Raw genomic sequence first — 17,929 nt, 5'->3', positions numbered from 1 at the left:
TATCGCTTTCAGTTCCTAGAAACAGCTCTTCTGTTTAGGCACCTGAGAATATAATAAAAACATGATGAGCTTTTTGCCTTGCTCCCTCAGTGAAAATATCATCACAAGTAATAAACCACTGCTGAAGCCCCTTACGGCATTTGATACTATTGATCAAAATAGACAGCTTAGAGAATTCCTGTAGGCAAGGATTTCTCCGTTTCACAGATGTCATTAAATAATTCCAAAACCCCTCAATCTTCTCCAAATAATAAAAATATGACAGCCACAATTGCTCTATAGGCAACACACTGGGAAGTGTAAGATAACCTTACGTGGCTGTTGCACTCTATTGCAATGACCACTGCATTTAATAATTAATACAAGCCTGTTTCGTATGGTGATCAAGAAACAGAGGCAGGTTTCTTTCTTTCTTTCTTTCTATTTATTTAGAAAGCATGCCCACTTGAAAGGTTTTATTTCTTCTAAGTCATTTGACAGATTCCTCTGTAAGAAAGAGTCTGGGCTTCTTGTTTTACCCAGACTCATAATTAGTGTCACTCACTCCACTGCTGGAACCCTTTAGAGGTGTGTGGACACAAAGTGGGCTGCACTTACATTCTCTAACAGAAGTAAATTATTTGTTCCATCTCATTACACAAATCTGGCATCAGGAGGCAGAGAAAATACTCAGCATAAATAGCACAAAGACTGAATGTCAATGCCTGTTATACATATGCATATTATATATATTATTCTGGCTTGTAAGCAGTACAAGTGTCTTTGACTTGCTATTTAAAACAGAGAAGGAAAAACATGGGCTTGTGGATCAGAACTTTAAAAAAATTAACAGTGCAGTGAGTGTTTCAGAGATTGTGTGTGTGCTGAGTCTGGAACAGAGCACAAACAATAAAAATCAGAGCTTGGTAAGATCGACTGGATTCTCCCAGGTGTCCACCTCTTGGTGCAGAACGGCCCTCGGGAAAGCAGCCTTTCCACTGCACTGCTGGGACATTTTACATTTTTGCAATGCACTTACTTTCATTTGGAAAACATTTAGGGACAGTTTTTCTTAGAATTTTTCTTCAAATTCTCAGAAATTTCAAACGTAGATTTTTTTTTTCCTCACAGGCAGATGATTTGAGGATGAAGGAGCTTTAAAACTTAGCGCTGTCATTTCCCTCAGACATCTCTTACGAAGAGTTGGCTCCTTAGTGAGTTGATCCCCAAAGCTGTTCAAGTAGGAAACTAAAACTCAGGCTGCTGCGTGCTAGGAGAACATTATCCCAAACTTCACCTGCTTGTGCTGCACAACCCAGCCCCTCGCACACACTTGAGGTTAAACCTATGCAAAGCTGAGGATGATTTCAACACAACTGAAAGCTAAGTTCTAACTGAATAAGCTCTGTCAGACAAAACTGCAGGAAACACAAAAACCAATCTCAGCCAGCGACTCCTGCAGTTTGCAGTGGTTTACTTCCTGACTTGTAAACAAGGAAGATCTGATTTCCTAAAAGGAACTGTAATGTCACATGGCACTGCTTTCTGATGTGTCCAAATAAAGCGTACAAGTACACAAAAAAAGAACATACTGCTCAAGAAATAGGAAAAGGAGTATTCAGTATTTCTAACGTGCTTTTTAGGTAGCCAAATTACTATCTGTTTAGCTCCTGCAAATCAAACTCATCAGACACAATTCTGAGAAGAGAAATATTTACCCACAAGTTCATCCAGAAGAGGGCAGGGATGCCAGCAGTCTGAAAGAAAGGTGTCTGAGTACTTTGACACCAGCTCTGCAAGGTTGGATGGCAGAGGAAGGGTGGCTTATGGGATGCGGAGGGCTGCATCCATGGGGCTACAAGTTGAGGGAGGCAGCTCAGGTGTGATGATCAGAAACTACAGGAGCAGGAGCTTTACCCAGGAGCATGCCGGTGGCTAAATTTGCAGCAGGGGAACAAGATGCTAAAGCAATTTCACTTGTTTCATATGTTAATGAAAATTAGTATTTTATATAGTCTGTATGTGTTTCTACAACATAAATGAGGCCCCAAATACAGTGGGTTCCTCCTAGGTGTTCTTACATCTCTCGAGAGCATCCCAAAGATGTACATACACTGCAGAAGATCGGGGAACTCAAACTTAGAGAGTTAACAGATGGCAATGAGACATTGTTTTCTCCAGTTAATGTTTTACTTCACAGGAAGTTTGCTATATTCATTCACTTTAGATACAAAACATACTGGACAGGTGTTACGATGCCCTCCTTTAAACTGTTCTGCTGGTGGTCCCAGAAAAAATCAGTGTGGTGTCCTGCTGAGCTACACTGTATGAATGAGAGAAGTGAAACACGGGCACTTGTTTCAGCACGCACCCTACTCTGTGCCAGGAAAAATGAAGCAGGCTACTTCACACTTAGTCAACACAGTGTGCACGCATGGATTTTCTCTTCTCTGAATGAAATTAATATGAAGAACAACACATTCTGCATCTTCTGGAGGGCTTCTGAGCAAACAACTGGGTCAAGATCTGTAGTGTAAAATTCTTCCAGGACTAGTACTTATGTATCACAGCCATGCAGCTTGAGCAACAGTTGCACGAGCTTCCTTAAGGAGTCCAAGCAGACTCCATGCTCAGCTCTGTCCCACTCTGTGTGCACAACTGTTCCCAAATAGTCACGGGATGTGGTTGTGTTTTCACAGGTCAAACAAAATAATCATGAAAAAGATCTAACTCAGTTTTCATAGGACCTTTCGTTCCAAAAACTTACCTACATGAATAAAACCTCAAATCCATTATGCAAAGCATGCAACATTTTTGTCCATAAAACACAACCATGCTAGTTTAAAATACATAACAACAATATGAATGCCAAGCCAGTACTGCAAAAGGCATATCAAAACCTTCCTGCTATGTCTGACTAGATCAGCCATACTTCAGGTATACGTAAGTCCACAGTTTCTGTGGGGCACCTGATACAGAGCAGTAACACATCCATACATCTACACCCTACACAGGAATGGGATGGCGGAACAAACCAATTAAAAGTTGTCTACTTGAGTGAAATCCTTGATACAAAGGCTTGAGAGCTACCCTGAAAATCCAGGAAGCGGCTGAGTGAACAAGGAAAAACGATCCACCTAGCTCATCTCATCTCTAGGCAGCAGTCAGCATCAGCAGAAAACCTGGGTGGACAGAATTGTAACTTTCTAAGGGTTAGTCCAGTTGGGAACAGTAATCATCTCTGGAGAGGGCATAAATCACTCCGGTGAGATAACCGTGTTCTATATAATCCCTTGGGGGAGAAAACAATCTACTACATATTGTTCTTGATTTTGACTCAGTCTATACCAAAGTTCACCTGATGCATCACCATAGGGTATAATTCAATGCAGTAGAAAGCAGCAGCCCAGAGAATGGTCAAAACTATTTCTGTTTCCATCAATTAGACACGACAATTGAGAACGTTTTCCTACCTGCTTATATTCAGATTCTCTTCCAACCAGTACCTGCAGAATGTAACCAACAGGATCCCCCTTCATGGGTGCGACCATTTCCCAGGCAATTTCACAAACATTTCCTTCCAACTGTGTCACCCGAGGGGCTGCAATAAAAATAAATGTACAAGCATTTAATATAAAGACCTCATTCAAATGTTACTTATTTTACATGCACTTCACTACAGAACAGAACATTTTAAAAAGAGAATCTCAGGACATCACGGGTTTAATAGCACAATCTATAATACATTTATGTGGCCAAAAATCAAATTACTGTCACAACTGGATGAAAGAAGTTCATGGGCTGAATTTTTAAGTCACTCAAAAGTCTCACTTATTTCAAGACAATCTTGCCTGATATAAGCAGTTCTGGATTATTGTGGTGTTAAACAGTAACAAACAATATGCAGAGAAAATTTGGTGAAATTCAAAGATAATTAATGCAACGGGCGTTTTGAAGCAGAAGCCAACTCAGGAATTACACTGGCATTAATAAAAGCAGCAACTTCATGAAGTTCTGAGCAGTCACCTGTAAAAGTGGAGATATTTGTGTGCTCTTCCCATGCCCAAGGGCAGCCGGCTACACAGCATAGAAAGAGAGCACTAGTATTAAATATTTTGTTCAGGAAGAATGAGAGGAGGAATGGCAGAATGGAATTTAAATAATCTATATTAGAGTTATGTATTAAATGCATATTAATATTAAATATTAAATACAAATGTATTTAATATTTGTATATGTATAAAATATTAAATACATATGTATTAAATATATATTAGTGTTATGTGTTAAAGTCCAGCCTGGGAACCAGAAGTACAAGCATCATTTAAATACCTGGACTCATGAATAATTCTGAGCCTGAAATTGAGATGATCAAACCTGGTGTTTTTAACAAGGCTTAGACTTGTGCTTTCACTGGAATTCCAATAAACTCCACTTTGCCAGCTGTTAAAACGCTGCCTTCCCAGTGAACAGCTCTCTCACCACCTGAATGCCGTGCTATGCCCACCAGCAAGCATGCTGGTGAGCCGAGCAGAGCAGCTATGTGTACATGTACAGCTAAGGATCTGCCACTGGAAGGCAACTGTGACAGCATTTGGGCTCCACCAACGTATTTATCAGGCAGAACAAGAAAGCACATGACCAAAAAATGAAACAGGGAGAAACACTGGTGCTAAACACTTCACCAAGCAGTTAACGTGCACGTGCAAGGCCATGAGCTCGTTAAAGGCAACAGGCTCACAGCCCCTGAAAACAGACAACAGGAGACTCTATCAAGGAAACAAACGCTGCTGCGGCCGCATACATTATGTGAATTCTAGATTAATTTGCTTCCACTCAAGAGGAACACATGAATCTTACGCAGACCCAAATGTCATCAATATTCGTTTCTCTCTGCACATCTGCCTGCACTGAGAGACTGATAATAGACACCTTCATTTCAGCTGACAACAACTTTCTCAATTATTTTCTCTCCTTTTTGTTCCCTCCCCTGATACATGTAGATTTTTGTCTGATACTTGCAAAACTGCCATTATCAATATTCAGTTTTAGGGTTGGCATTACTGAAGGAGTAGGCTACTTTACAGAATAAACATGTGCTTCTGATACCTGGAGAACAAAGTTTATGGCATACAATCCTCTGTATTGCTCGGAACACAGAAGGGAATCAACACGATTATGTTGTTGGCTGCCTCAAGGGATCGCTTTTCCCCGTAGCATTACCTTCTCACGGCAGCGTTCACTAACACAGTGTTTGCTGTGCCCTTTTCTCTGTGTTTTGTCATGTACCTGTGGTCCCGTCCCACACACAACCCAGTATTTGCACCCTGTCTTCATGGCGTGATATTCAGCCCTCGGTATGAGTCACCTCTAACAGGGACTCAGTACTCAGGCAGCTCAAAACAAACTTAAGTGAGAGCTGAACTTACTAAAACGGATTTCTGTCCATCAGAATGAGACTGTGACTACAGTGCCTGCCTGTGCTATCTTTAGTCAGTCAGTGCTGCTAAGAGGAGAGAAGGCAACAGTACCGTAGGCTTAGCATGTGTCCTAGCAAGCCTGGTTAACCTAGCAGGAGCTACAAATTAAACCGCTCTGACAAACTAACGATTACTATTTCTCATGGTAAATAGTACAGCTTGAAAAATGAGTTTTAAGCACACAGAAAAACAAAAAAAAAGAAAAGGTTAGCATGGCATCTGATTTCAGCTTATCTGACAACCAATATAGCAAATCCGCTCCCTGCATAATAGTTCTTGGAAGAAGGAGCAGAATTACTTGGGGCAGAAATCACACAAAGGAAAAGATGTATCATAATACAACTTTATTTAATTAGGCCTTTTGTTCTTCTAGTGGAACGCATGCTAAGAGAGATAATGAATCAAATGTTTTATGTATGTGACTTTGTTACTAATTTTCTAAATTAAAGAAAAATAAACTCTGAAATGCTCTGCTGAACATTACCCACACAAACCAGAATGCAATTCTAACACTTGAGTTGGTATGCACACGTATGTACTGCAGCTGTTATACTCCTTATCGAAGTGTTCCAGTAATTAAGAGCATCCCCTGGAAAATGTTATTGTTAGTAGCAGCATTTTACCTGTGTCTGTATAACAACGCTGGTAGGTATAACGTTTACATTGCTTATAAGAACTTTTTTGTGATAATTTAGCTTCCCTCCATCATGTAACTTCATTATTCACAGATATACAGAAGCAGCATGCACCAATTTTTTGTTATTGCATACTTACGTTAACATTTACAGAGTGATTGCATTTATCAATTACTTAAATAATTACATGTTACCTAGATATATGTAAAATATTACATACCTTTGATTGCAGGTGGGACTGACTTAGTTGTGCAGAAGGTAACTATTTCTGAGAAGGGTCCCTCCCCAGCATCATTGACAGCCTGTATTCTAAACGAGTAACAAGTGGATTCTGTCAGCCTTTGAATCTTGTAGGTATGACTTGGTCCCCTGTAAATTGGAATAAACCTGAAAACAATGAAAATTAGAATACATAATTACGTTGGAGCAGCACTAATGTTTCAGTCTGTTACATCTATCAGCTTAACGCATACATGTGAAAACTGACAGAACATGCTTTGCAAAGCTGTTAAATGCAAGTTTAAAAATGGTTTGCTACTAGCACACGATGATTATTGAATTAGGTAAATCAGAACAGTTTCATTGCCCCTTTTGCAAATAATAATTCATGTAATCATTTTTGCAAGTTAAGTATCTGGAAATACTTCTGTCAACACATTTTCTACCTCGTAGTAATCAAAATGGATTAAATTCGTGCTCTGCTACAATACACTGAGTGTGCTGCTAGTTTAAAGATGTTTAAAGCAAGATTAAATCTTTGAGTCTTTTATTGCTTGATTTGGACCTTATTCACACACTAAGACCCACAGATGAGATCGTGCCCTTATCGATGCCATCTTAAGTTGGAGTCACTATGTAAATCAGAGCATCAGGATTGCATTTAATATTCAATACATTGTGGAATATGAATGAAAAGGAAGAGGGAAAGCATAGTAACTAAGAGGTGGATATGTAGGATGGAAGGATGCCAGTTCTGGAGCTGCGGGGGACACTTGCAATGACAGGTCTGCTTGGGAGCAGGCTGAGAAGAAGAAAAAGACATGACACTAAGGAAGTGACTTCCAAAGTATTTCCATTGACAAGACCAAACCTCAACACACACAATCATGTCCAACAATACAATGCAGGAAAAAAAAAATCAATCTTAAAGAAAAAAAAAAGTACTGGTTGCTAGAGACTCTGACTTCTATTTTCAATTGCTCTGCTCAGATAAATGCTTTTCAGTAATAGTTGTAGGTTAGCCAGCAATTTCTAACTGAGATCCTGACCCCACAGGTGCTGAGGGTAACTAAAAAGGAAGCCCTCAGCATCTTGCATCAAACCACTTAGCCTCCAAAGGGGAACAGTCTTACTTGCGACAGTTCTGAATCTGGAGAACATTCACCACGCAGAATCACACAGTATTTGGATGATTTAGTACACTTATTCAAGTACCTTAACTATTTCAGCTGATTTGAAACCACCAGGAAGCCAACAACGTGATTTGCTTGTGACCTCCCTATCTAGGTACTAGCTTTGTCTTGGGTAATAAGCCCTGATCACTTTGGCTTTGCACGAGATACACCGTACAACCAATTTGAGCATTTCAAAGAAACTGGGTCTGTCATTAGCTCTCGGGGACAGAAATCAATTCATATTACATTATGATTGAAACCCAAGGACGTACAAACACAGATCAAGAATCATCTGTAATAAAAAGAAATGTTCAGTTAATTTAAATTGCTGAAACTGTACTTTGAGGCCTCATGCGACTAACTACCCCTAGAGAGTCTTAGCAAGCCCTTCGCCTTGATTAGAAATCAAAGACCTATGTCCATAAATTTTTAGGAGCAGATTTTAAAGCTGATTTCCAAAGGCAACCTTTTTCCAAATTCATGCTCATGTAGCTTTAACTACTTTATGCTTGCCATCTCACGTTTCTCAGGTTCACACAGGCAGCAATGGCAGGGTCAAAAGGCTGCAACAGACTTGGTGTGATGGGGTAAGATTTTTAGGGGTTCACAGCCTGATGAACAAACCACTTCTTTAGGCCAGAAATTAGACTGAAAAACCAAGGTGACTGTCTCTCTCTTCCACTCTACTTTTTGCACCTCAGGCTGGCTGAGAAGCCACTGCAGTACTCATGGGAGTGCTCAGAGGCTCTTACCCATGGGCTACAGATAGTAAAAAAGAAGCAATGTGATGTTACAGAACAATGCTCTTTCTCTATGTGGCGCTAGGTAAACGTGCAAGGATAAAAATACCTTACAAGCTAATGGTTCTGAACACTCTTGCCCCAGTTTGGGCTTACAGCTCACTTTTTAGACATATTTATAGTGTAAATACCAAGAGATGCTAGTTCTCAAGTTACAGTTTTGCCTTTCAAACATGAGCAAGGTTTCATAACACTGACAAAGTGATCTGGCAAAACACTTCTGCTCCTCCCATCATTTGGGAATTGGAGTAATATTCCCATCCTGTTTCCATCTCTACCCCTTTCTACTTCCGTATTTTTATCTGAAGAAACATCTGTAATGATAGCAAAAAGCATTACAGAATTGCATCCACGTCCAATACACAGGACCGTAATGAAAGCACACTCAAACTTCTGAGATTCAACCACCTTTGAAGAAAGATGGCTTCCAATTTTGGGAGAAGAAAGGCTGACTAGTAAGTTAATCAACCTTAATTGCTGATAGGCTTTACTATGACAATAATGCTTTAGAAGAATCCAAACAATGATGTAAGAAACGTAATGCGGATGAAATATTTTAGCTTCAATACACCAGTGATTATTTTTATAACAATGTAGTATTTTTCTCATGTGCAAAGCAGGTACTCTGTGCTTCTCCAGGGTTATTTCTGTTATGTTTAAAAATAGCATATTTCCCATTTGATGTAAACGGCTATAGAATTGAAGCAATATATCCTCTGATCTTTTTTCAGTCTTCCAGATTTTCTGTGGAAGGACTGCAATGATCTTAAAGTTGAATTACTTATGATTGCTTACCACTACAGTGATGTCTGTACACTTTAAAAATTGCCTAAATACGACAATTTGTTCATATTATTGCAAATTGATTTTCCAAATCTAAAGGCAATTTTAAAAGCACATTTAAAGGTAAGATCTATATACCTTTGCCTTTTTGGAAAGTCTGACATTGTTCACCGTGCTTCATCCAAGCCCTGTTCCACACCTCTTAAGAATATGCTAGGTTTGAGCTTATCTTCATGTCTTATATACTGATAGGGCTGAAAGGTGAACTGGATCCGAGAACTGACAGAAGTTAAAGATCTCTGTAAATGGCAGAGTCTTGTACTAGATTAGTTCCCTAGCAGGTCCAATGTTATGTTAAATCAGTTGTATATGTAAAAATGTAAGGCTAGTATGGGTACACAAGTGATTTAAACAAGCCCAAAGTGTTCTTGTTCCTATATAGGAACACACTTAAAGAAGTATGTTTATGCTTTTGTGCTTATTTCTTTAACACTCCCCCCTTTTAAGACGGACAAAACCAAAACACAAAACGTGCTTGAGTGCATCCCAGCCATGTTAATTCTCTAATCTCTACCTGCTCAGACCATTCATGTAAACCCCCAGAGTATGCTAATAAGCACCAAGAGATGTTTGATTTTGCCCAGCCAAATTTGGAAGATATTAGGCTGCATTCCTTACCTGATATTTTGTGTTTGAGAAAAGACTACCTCTGCAGGTTAACTGTATCCTCAATACAGTAATTTTATTTATTTTAAATTTGCACCATCCAGAAGTGAACCTGTGGTATCAGGATTTAACGTGATGCAGTATTGCCTCTCCTCGTAAGTAACAGCACAAACTGAGAAAAAAGCAACTTTCTCGAGGGAAAAAGACTCTCCCCAGAGAATTCTTCCCCCTCATCTCACTTAAGTGATCTGAATTCTCTCTTCCCCAGACATTCTCATGTCAGTCACGGATTATTCATTTACTTACACAGAGAGGAAAAGAGAGAACACAATGTCCCGGAGTGATTGTTTGGGAGACACCATTGCTGCTAGTTTTTCATCAATACCTTTTTATTCACTGCGAAGATCTTCTTGGAAATGTTTTACATGTTTGAGCTATTTTGTTTCCTCCACTTCAGTCACTTCCAGTCAAGCAGAGGATTATGAATATACTTGCTCTACCTTCATTCATTATCGCTCGGCACATCTTAATCAGCAGGTTCCCTTTCAAAGTCTCTGGTTTTGTTTATATTTTAGTAACACAATTGTCTTTGCAACAATTTCATTTGAAAGAAAATCTAATGTACAGTACTAAATAAGACAGCAATCTTGAGCCAAGTACAAGGGCTATAATAGCCATCTGAATGGCTCTCTTACTGCCTCCCAGAAAAACGTGGTCATCTGCCACAGTTCGGGCTGGATCACGGTCATTAATACACCACGGGGCTGACCTGGTGACCCGAGGCTGCTGCTCAGCACACACGGGCAACTGCACAATTAGAAAGCAAAGTACATGAATTTCACAAACCAACAGCTCTTTTAATGTTATTATTGCAATGTCCCAGTTATCTGCACATTTATAGCCCCCACCTTCTTTTTTTTTTTAGACTGTTCCTCTTATTTTCTCTAAAGAACATTATCAAACACTCACTGCTTTAAGTGATTTTCTTTCCCCACCAGCAGTTCCCTACACTACGCAGTCGCACCCAGCAAAGCAAAGCTTCAAAACAAAAACATCTCGTTCACCCCCCGAGACAGGGAACATTCAGTTCTCTGAAGTGCTGGAGCAGAACAAGGCCGGGCAGCCCCGCTGTGGGGCTCAGCCCTCGGCAGCACCTGTCCCTCAACCCTGACTTCTTGCCCTAATTTGAGGCATGGACCAAACACAGATGGGACACTTTGGCCCCTCTGATCCGATGATCTGTTTTCCAGAAGGTACCTTTTGGAAAGTGTATAAAGCATGCTTGCTCAGGGCATGTTTAGAAACCAACCTCCTCCCTACACCAGCAACTGAATTCCTGTTTACAGGCATAACAACAACATGACCCACTGAAGGAGACCACGTTTTGTTTTTTTTTTCCTTGTACTTAGAAATTCAAAACTAAGTGGAGAGAGGGAAGATACAGGAAAAGAAGTACTAACAGCTAAATGAAATGAGTTTGTTTTCTTTGCTTAATTATCTCGCACATCCACAGGCAAGACAAGGAGCACTTGCAGCCAAAATTGATTTTTAGCTTGCTTCTACTACATCATCCTTTCATCTGCTGCTGAATTTAAGCATGCAATCCTTATTTACCACAGATAGCCACACGTCACGTTTCTGGACTTACTGAAAACGGAGATGCCTCAACATACAGACTAAAAATTAATTTCTGGCGGATGCATTACCATCTTCCCCTTGAAGTTCATACTGCTGAGGGCAGCTTGGATTTGCAGCCTGTGACCACAGAAGACTGAATCAAAGCATCAGACCCCTTCCCATCCACCCCACTTTGCCATATCGTGGCTTTAGGATCATATTTGTCCTGATGGATCGCCAGAGAGAAGAAAGCTGCCAATGCTTGGGATTGCTTCTGTTTTGTCCCCTTTCAGACTGCAACCTTGTGCAATCATTTAGACTTTTGGGAAGTTGGCAAAGAAAAATTGCACACAGACCACATGAGTTCTGCTGTTTACCCGGGTGGTAGATGAGATCGTCAAAGTGCCCGTTGTGGTTCTTGTAGAATCATAGAATCATAGAATATCCTGAGTTGGAAGGGACCCTTAAGGATCATCAAGTCCAACTCTTGACACCGCACAGGTCTACCCAAAAGTTCAGACCATGTGACTAAGTGCACAGTCCAATCTCTTCTTAAATTCAGTCAGTCTCGGTGCAGTGACCACTTCCCTGGGGAGCCTGTTCCAGTGTGCAACCACTCTCTCTGTGAAGAACTTCCTCCTGATGTCAAGCCTAAACTTCCCCTGCCTCAGCTTAACCCTGTTCCCGCGGGTCCTGTCGCTGGTGTTAATGGAGAAAAGGTCTCCTGCCTCTCGACACCCCCTTACGAGGAAGTTGTAGACTGCGATGAGGTCTCCCCTCAGCCTCCTCTTCTCCAGGCTGAACAGGCCCAGTGCCCTCAGCCGTTCCTCGTACGTCTTCCCCTCCAGGCCTTTCACCATCTTCGTAGCCCTCCTCTGGACACTCTCCAACAGTTTCATGTCCTTTTTATACTGTGGTGCCCAGAACTACACACAGTACTCGAGGTGAGGCCGCACCAGCGCAGAGTAGAGCGGGACAATCACCTCCCTCGACCTACTAGCGATGCCGTGCTTGATGCACCCCAGGAAACGTTGTGTGCAACCACATCAGAGGTCAATGAACAGACAGAACGGAGAATATTGAGCACAACTTAGTGTGAATTAACACCATCTAAATGAAAGATCTGGGAGGAATTATGGAGAGCATCCAGTGCCCTGTCAAAGAAGAACTAGATTACTAAGCAGCTACCAGTACCACGGTTTACAATGGCAAAGTGTTAAAAATTAACAGCAGATACAAATAAGAACAGCCTTAATAAAGTTAAAACCAAAGCAGAAGAGAACGCAGGTCAGCAGCAGCAAATTAATGCTCTTACCAGCCGCACTCCTGGTCAAGGAGCATGAGGGGTGATGCTGTATGAAACAAACCAAACAGCCTTCCAAAACGACTCTGTAAAAGGGTCGGGGTGAGGCAGTGCTCCTCTAACTGAGATTATCGATCTACTGTCTGCTTAGGTGGAATAAAGACCTGCAACAGATCTCTGCTGACCAATTCACGTTTCAGACCATTATCACATTATTACTGCTTTGCAAATATTACCACTTCATTTTTGTCAGTACATTCAGGTAGGTAAGGTGCAGCTTCATAATCAAATACACTGTGAAAAACACCTGGCCTGATGAAGTTAATTGGTAAACTCTAAATAATTTAACAATGCAGGATTTGACCTCCATATAAATTAAGGCATCGAGTCATTAGTCTTTTGTTGAAGTCAAAGTCGTTGGCAACCTTAAGGCAAGACCCTGCAGCTGTACATAGATGATGACCGACCATCCCAGAAAGAAATTGGTATGCTCAGGAAAAGTTCACCCTGTATTCAAGTTAAGGTAAAACTATGCAAGAAGAAGGAAATCAATTCACGGGATTATATAATTTGTTTGCAAGTTTTATTCCTGTATTCTTTGCAGCTAGAATTTTCCAGGAGTACATCTGTGTGTGCCTGTGGCCTTTGGGATATTCATATTTGAATACTCCTACCAAGAAAAACAGTTACCAGAAAACCAGCATGTGCCAATTAAAATTTATAGTCATTAGGCAGGTCCTATTTTTGGATCTAATTTTCTTTTTCTTTGTTTCCTCCTTTTTTTTTTTTCCAAGAATTGCATCTCCTTAAATGAAAGATACCTGCAGTTTAACAAAGTATTTTAAAATAGTTTAAGATATACATAAGCAATCTTTCATATGCTAGGAAAGGGAAATGCTACTACTACTGTATACCCAGTGATATAGGGTCATAACTCACTTATTCAGCAAATAAACAGAACAAAAGCACTTACAGTTTAGAATGTCAGCAAACACAACCTTACAATCCACTTACAAAAGCAGACTAAGAACGGTCAACAATCCTTCACTGATATTTTTTAAAGAATATCTAAGATGCTTCTCATCCCAATGATTGCCTTAAAATATAACTATACATATTTTTATTTGTCTGTATACACACAAAAATCACAGAATTCACCTTAATTGCAATATATACTTACCTAAAGGAAGCACAAGGAACTGATTAATGTCTCACAAATAATGTACTTGCTATTTCTTTCTTTCAGACTAGACACTGTAAGCTTTTTAAGACACTAAGGGGTATAATTAGTTGTACGAACAACTAAAGACTAATTACCAGCACAGGAAAAAAAAAAATCAGAAGAATTACTATAATTAGATTCATTTGTTTCACCTTGAAAATAAAAATCCACAGTATTCTGGAAAACTGCAACTTGATTAATGCGATTTTCTTGACATTACTGAGGTTAGGAAATGAAGTCACAACTGAAAGTTTATTTTAAAAAGAAAGAAATTTTATCGTCCTCTTTACATAAAGGTCAACCTCCTTCAACTAACGTTCCCATGTATTGTGCTTTCTAGAAACAGATTTTTCTTCATTTCCACTTAATGCTTACACATAATTGAAAGGACAAGAGATGCTAATTTGATCTCCCTAAATGTCACACACCAAAGAGCAAATGAGACAGAAAGCAGGTACATTCTGATGTGCACACCTTTCCAAGCCCCTGTGTTAATCAGTGTCAGGAGATTTCCAAGTATTTTGTTCCACAGGTCTTGCAATCAATGAAACATTTAGTCTGCAACAACCAGCCTGTTATACCTCATTACAGCATGGAAAAGTTAAAAACAATTCTTAATGACCAAGACACACTCAAGAGCACTGGCTGACTATCACTGCACAAAGCCCAAACCGAATCTTTACAAAAAGCCTAATAGAACCATCAGGGTCAGATGTGACTTACCATTGATTTTTGTTTTTAAAAAGAATTTGCTCACCTTTGCATTTCTGTTTGTGAAAATGCTTCAATGTCACTTTAAAATTAACTCAGATTTTAAACCTCATCAGCAAGGAAAGCTACAATACACAAACTGCATGCTCATATTCACCAAAGAAGGGGAAATTATAATATCAACTGGAGGGATTTCAACATAAAGCAGAAAAAAATACTTTCAGATGTCTCAGAGAAGATAGTAACGATAACTTTGGAGAGACGAAGGATAATACAAAGGCCAGCCCTCTGGCTCAATGATTTTGAGTTATCCATGTCTTGCCCAGAGTCGGGTGCTGTCCATTCTCTGAACAGAGGGGACACCATGGCACCTTCTGACAATGCTTTCAAGCCATAAAAGATTCCCAATCATCCTCTTTATTCTAGATAATTCATCCTTTTTTTTTTCTTTCTTTTTCAAAGACTGGCATTTATACTACTCCATTAGACATCTGTAGTTTACCTGGGTTAGCCTGTTACAGCACTGCACAATTAGAAATGCCAGTGATGCTCGAAGGACTGTATCCCAGTGTTTTTCACAGCCATACACATGACTGAGTAACCCTTCATGGGGTTTATTTGTAGGGAAATGATCTGAGAAGACTCCTGCCTCTGTAACCACCTGCTGTTCCTACCAATTCACGTGTGGGCTGTCATTTTCTGTTCTTTAGGACTGACAGCTCTCCTGAATGTACAAAACTTTGCTGTTGTATCCTTTCAGGAACAGGAGCACACAAATGGGGAGGAAAAATGGACGGTCAGATAGGGAACAAATAAATAGACCTTATTGCCAAGACCTGTCCTCCCCAGATGTTCTCAAACACAGCACCTCTCAGAGACACCAGCACACCGATCCCACCTGTGTGCTCTGCCCACACTGGCACACCTGAGGGCTCAGGGCTATGGCTCATTTCAGATACTAACCAAAGAGATTGCTGCAAACCCAGCCATGAAGGACAGCCACTGCATGCATGGGCTCCATTCAAGTAATCAATGCAGTTTTTCTGCATCTTTGGGAGCTCATGTGGACTATAACTCAAATTTAGAGCGTAGTAGAGTAGCACGTGCAAGGAGCAGCAATTCCTCCTAATTAACAGCTCTTCAGAGACCATTTGCAGTAGGAAGTTTGTGCAAAACCAAATGGTGATGCTAGAAAAAGCTTCTTTGGTTCTTTGCTGCCAGGTAACATAACGTATTTTATTCTTACAAGGAAACTTCTTTCTCCAACATAAAAACAGGTTCAAAACAATTTGCAGTTCTTCACCCTCCTACCTGCAGTGCTACATGAAAGCAAACAAAAGAAGCCTGCTGGATGCTTCTTTACAGCTGGCTTGATCACATGCTGCTGCAGGTGATGGGCTCCTGCCAAGCATCACTGCACTCTTTAGAAACTGTTTTATCAGCCAGACTTTCAAATGGGCATTTGTATTCATTGGACACCTCTCAGTATTAATACAGGGGAGCATGTACCCTCTCTACATTGGTACAGTTGAAACACTGGGAGGTATTTAGGCATTATTCATGGTGGTTTTATTGCTTACAATTAGAGCTTTTGGGCCAGACCTTCAGCTGGCATAAACTCAGCACAGCTCTACTTAAATTGAAAGAATCATGCTAATTTACACAAAATTATTATTCGTACTGAAGGTCCCTATGGATTATCTACTTGATACATCAGTTACTTTACCTAATTATACTAGTTGAGAGTGTTTCTTGGTAAATTAGGGACCATCTATGATATTTATTCATTGAAGAGATCAGAATGTTAGGCAACATTCACATATTGCATAACTTAGTTATGCAATTTGCTTTGTTAGACTACAGGCACAGAATCCCTGCTCAAACAACAGATTGTATACACCTGCAGAAGGAAATAATCAGGAAAACACTTCTCTTACTGTGATTCACAAGTGCTTATGAGCCAGAATTCATTTTCATTAACACAACAAGAAGAATCATATCTCTTACCTCTTATTTCTGTCTTCAATCTGTAAGATATAGACCATGTCATCCGCAGCATGAAGCTTGGAACTGCTGTCTCCCCATTTCAGCTTCAGGCTCTGAGGACCTGCTGCAGCACACTCTAACCGAGGAGGTAAGGGTGGTAATGGCCGAGTTTTTGCTTTAATAAAGTGGCTAAATGGTCCAGCTCCAATTTCATTGACAGCTTGGATCCTGATCCTAAAATGAACAAGATAAAGGTGAATATTAAATAAAGTGCTTTCACAAGCATAGGTAAGTCTCAAAAAACAAGACAGCCTTCTGGCACAGACTGGCCCATCACCAATACCATCTCCCAGCTATTACTGCTTTGCTTTGGCAAGGTGAAAGCCTCTGTAAAGCCATCAGGTATTATCAACCTGTTTGTATTAAGAGCAGCAGCAAAGATATTGAGAAATGCAGTAAGGCAGAGGCGGAAAGATTTGGCTAAGCAATCTCAGAAACTGATGGCAGTCCACATGTGAGTCTAGCTAATACATTTTATTACCCTGTCAGTCTGGAGCGATGGTGAAGTAATATCTTAGACTGCAAGCAGTCACGTTTCCTCAATGGTACTACTGGCACAGTGAATTACTGCTAACAGTGAGTAAGAATCTAGCCAAGGGGATTGCAAAGTATGCACTCTGACAGTTCTTGAAACATGAATCTTCCTTGTAGTCATGCAAGATGACACGGGGAACTGCTGATTAAATATCCTCACTGTGAAGGACAGAGGCACAGATAGAGCTGAGACCTGGAAAACGTTAACTGTGGAACTATGAATACATACAACGCGAAAGTGTTTTGTGTTTTTCTAACAAAGTTCATGAACTAATCCATGTTCTTCGAAATAATGATTTCAGCGAAAGCATGGGTGTAACTGCCATGAAACCTTTAACACCTCTGAAGAGCAAAGAGCAGTGTTATTTCAGCGTGTGCAGAGTTTCCTGAAGCACACTATTGAAGCACGTGGAATTCTACTGGGAAGAGCTAACCCTGGAAGGTTAAATTCACAACCCCTCTACACGGTGGTGGTGTGGCATTAGATATCTTAGTAACTTGCAAAATATGGGGAAACAGCTCTCAGAATCTTACACAAAATGTAGAAACATTATCTAGTGAACAACATTTTATAGTAATTAAGAATTGGACTCAAGTTACTCTGACAAGATGCACAAAAGCTCTTGAACAATGTGAGCAAATTGAAGACATTTAGGGAAGAAAATACTAGACCACCAACCTAGTCACACAAGTTTTAATTTGGAAATATTCTTAAGATTGAGCCAGTCTTCCGCATTCTTTCTTTCTTAACGTAAGGGC

General features: G+C 40.2%; 1 protein-coding gene across 5 annotated transcripts in view; it reads right to left on the bottom strand.

Moving 5' to 3' along the window:
- The window catches only part of FNDC3B (fibronectin type III domain containing 3B), a 174,671-nt gene that overhangs the window by 6,513 nt on the left and 150,229 nt on the right, over positions 1-17,929 (bottom strand). For all 5 annotated transcript variants that reach the window (XM_027464789.3, XM_072042700.1, XM_072042704.1 and 2 more), the window contains 3 exons: positions 16,598-16,810; positions 6,315-6,481; positions 3,453-3,580 (listed from right to left, as the gene is read on the bottom strand). In XM_027464789.3, the coding sequence (XP_027320590.3) occupies positions 3,453-3,580; positions 6,315-6,481; positions 16,598-16,810 (508 nt within the window). The remainder of the gene's footprint in view (positions 1-3,452; positions 3,581-6,314; positions 6,482-16,597; positions 16,811-17,929) is intronic.

Source organism: Anas platyrhynchos, chromosome 9 (genome assembly GCF_047663525.1).
Source record: "Anas platyrhynchos isolate ZD024472 breed Pekin duck chromosome 9, IASCAAS_PekinDuck_T2T, whole genome shotgun sequence".
NCBI lineage: Eukaryota > Metazoa > Chordata > Aves > Anseriformes > Anatidae > Anas > Anas platyrhynchos.
The sequence above is the reverse complement of the archived record's forward strand: the minus strand, read 5'-3'. Positions and strand labels throughout refer to the sequence as shown.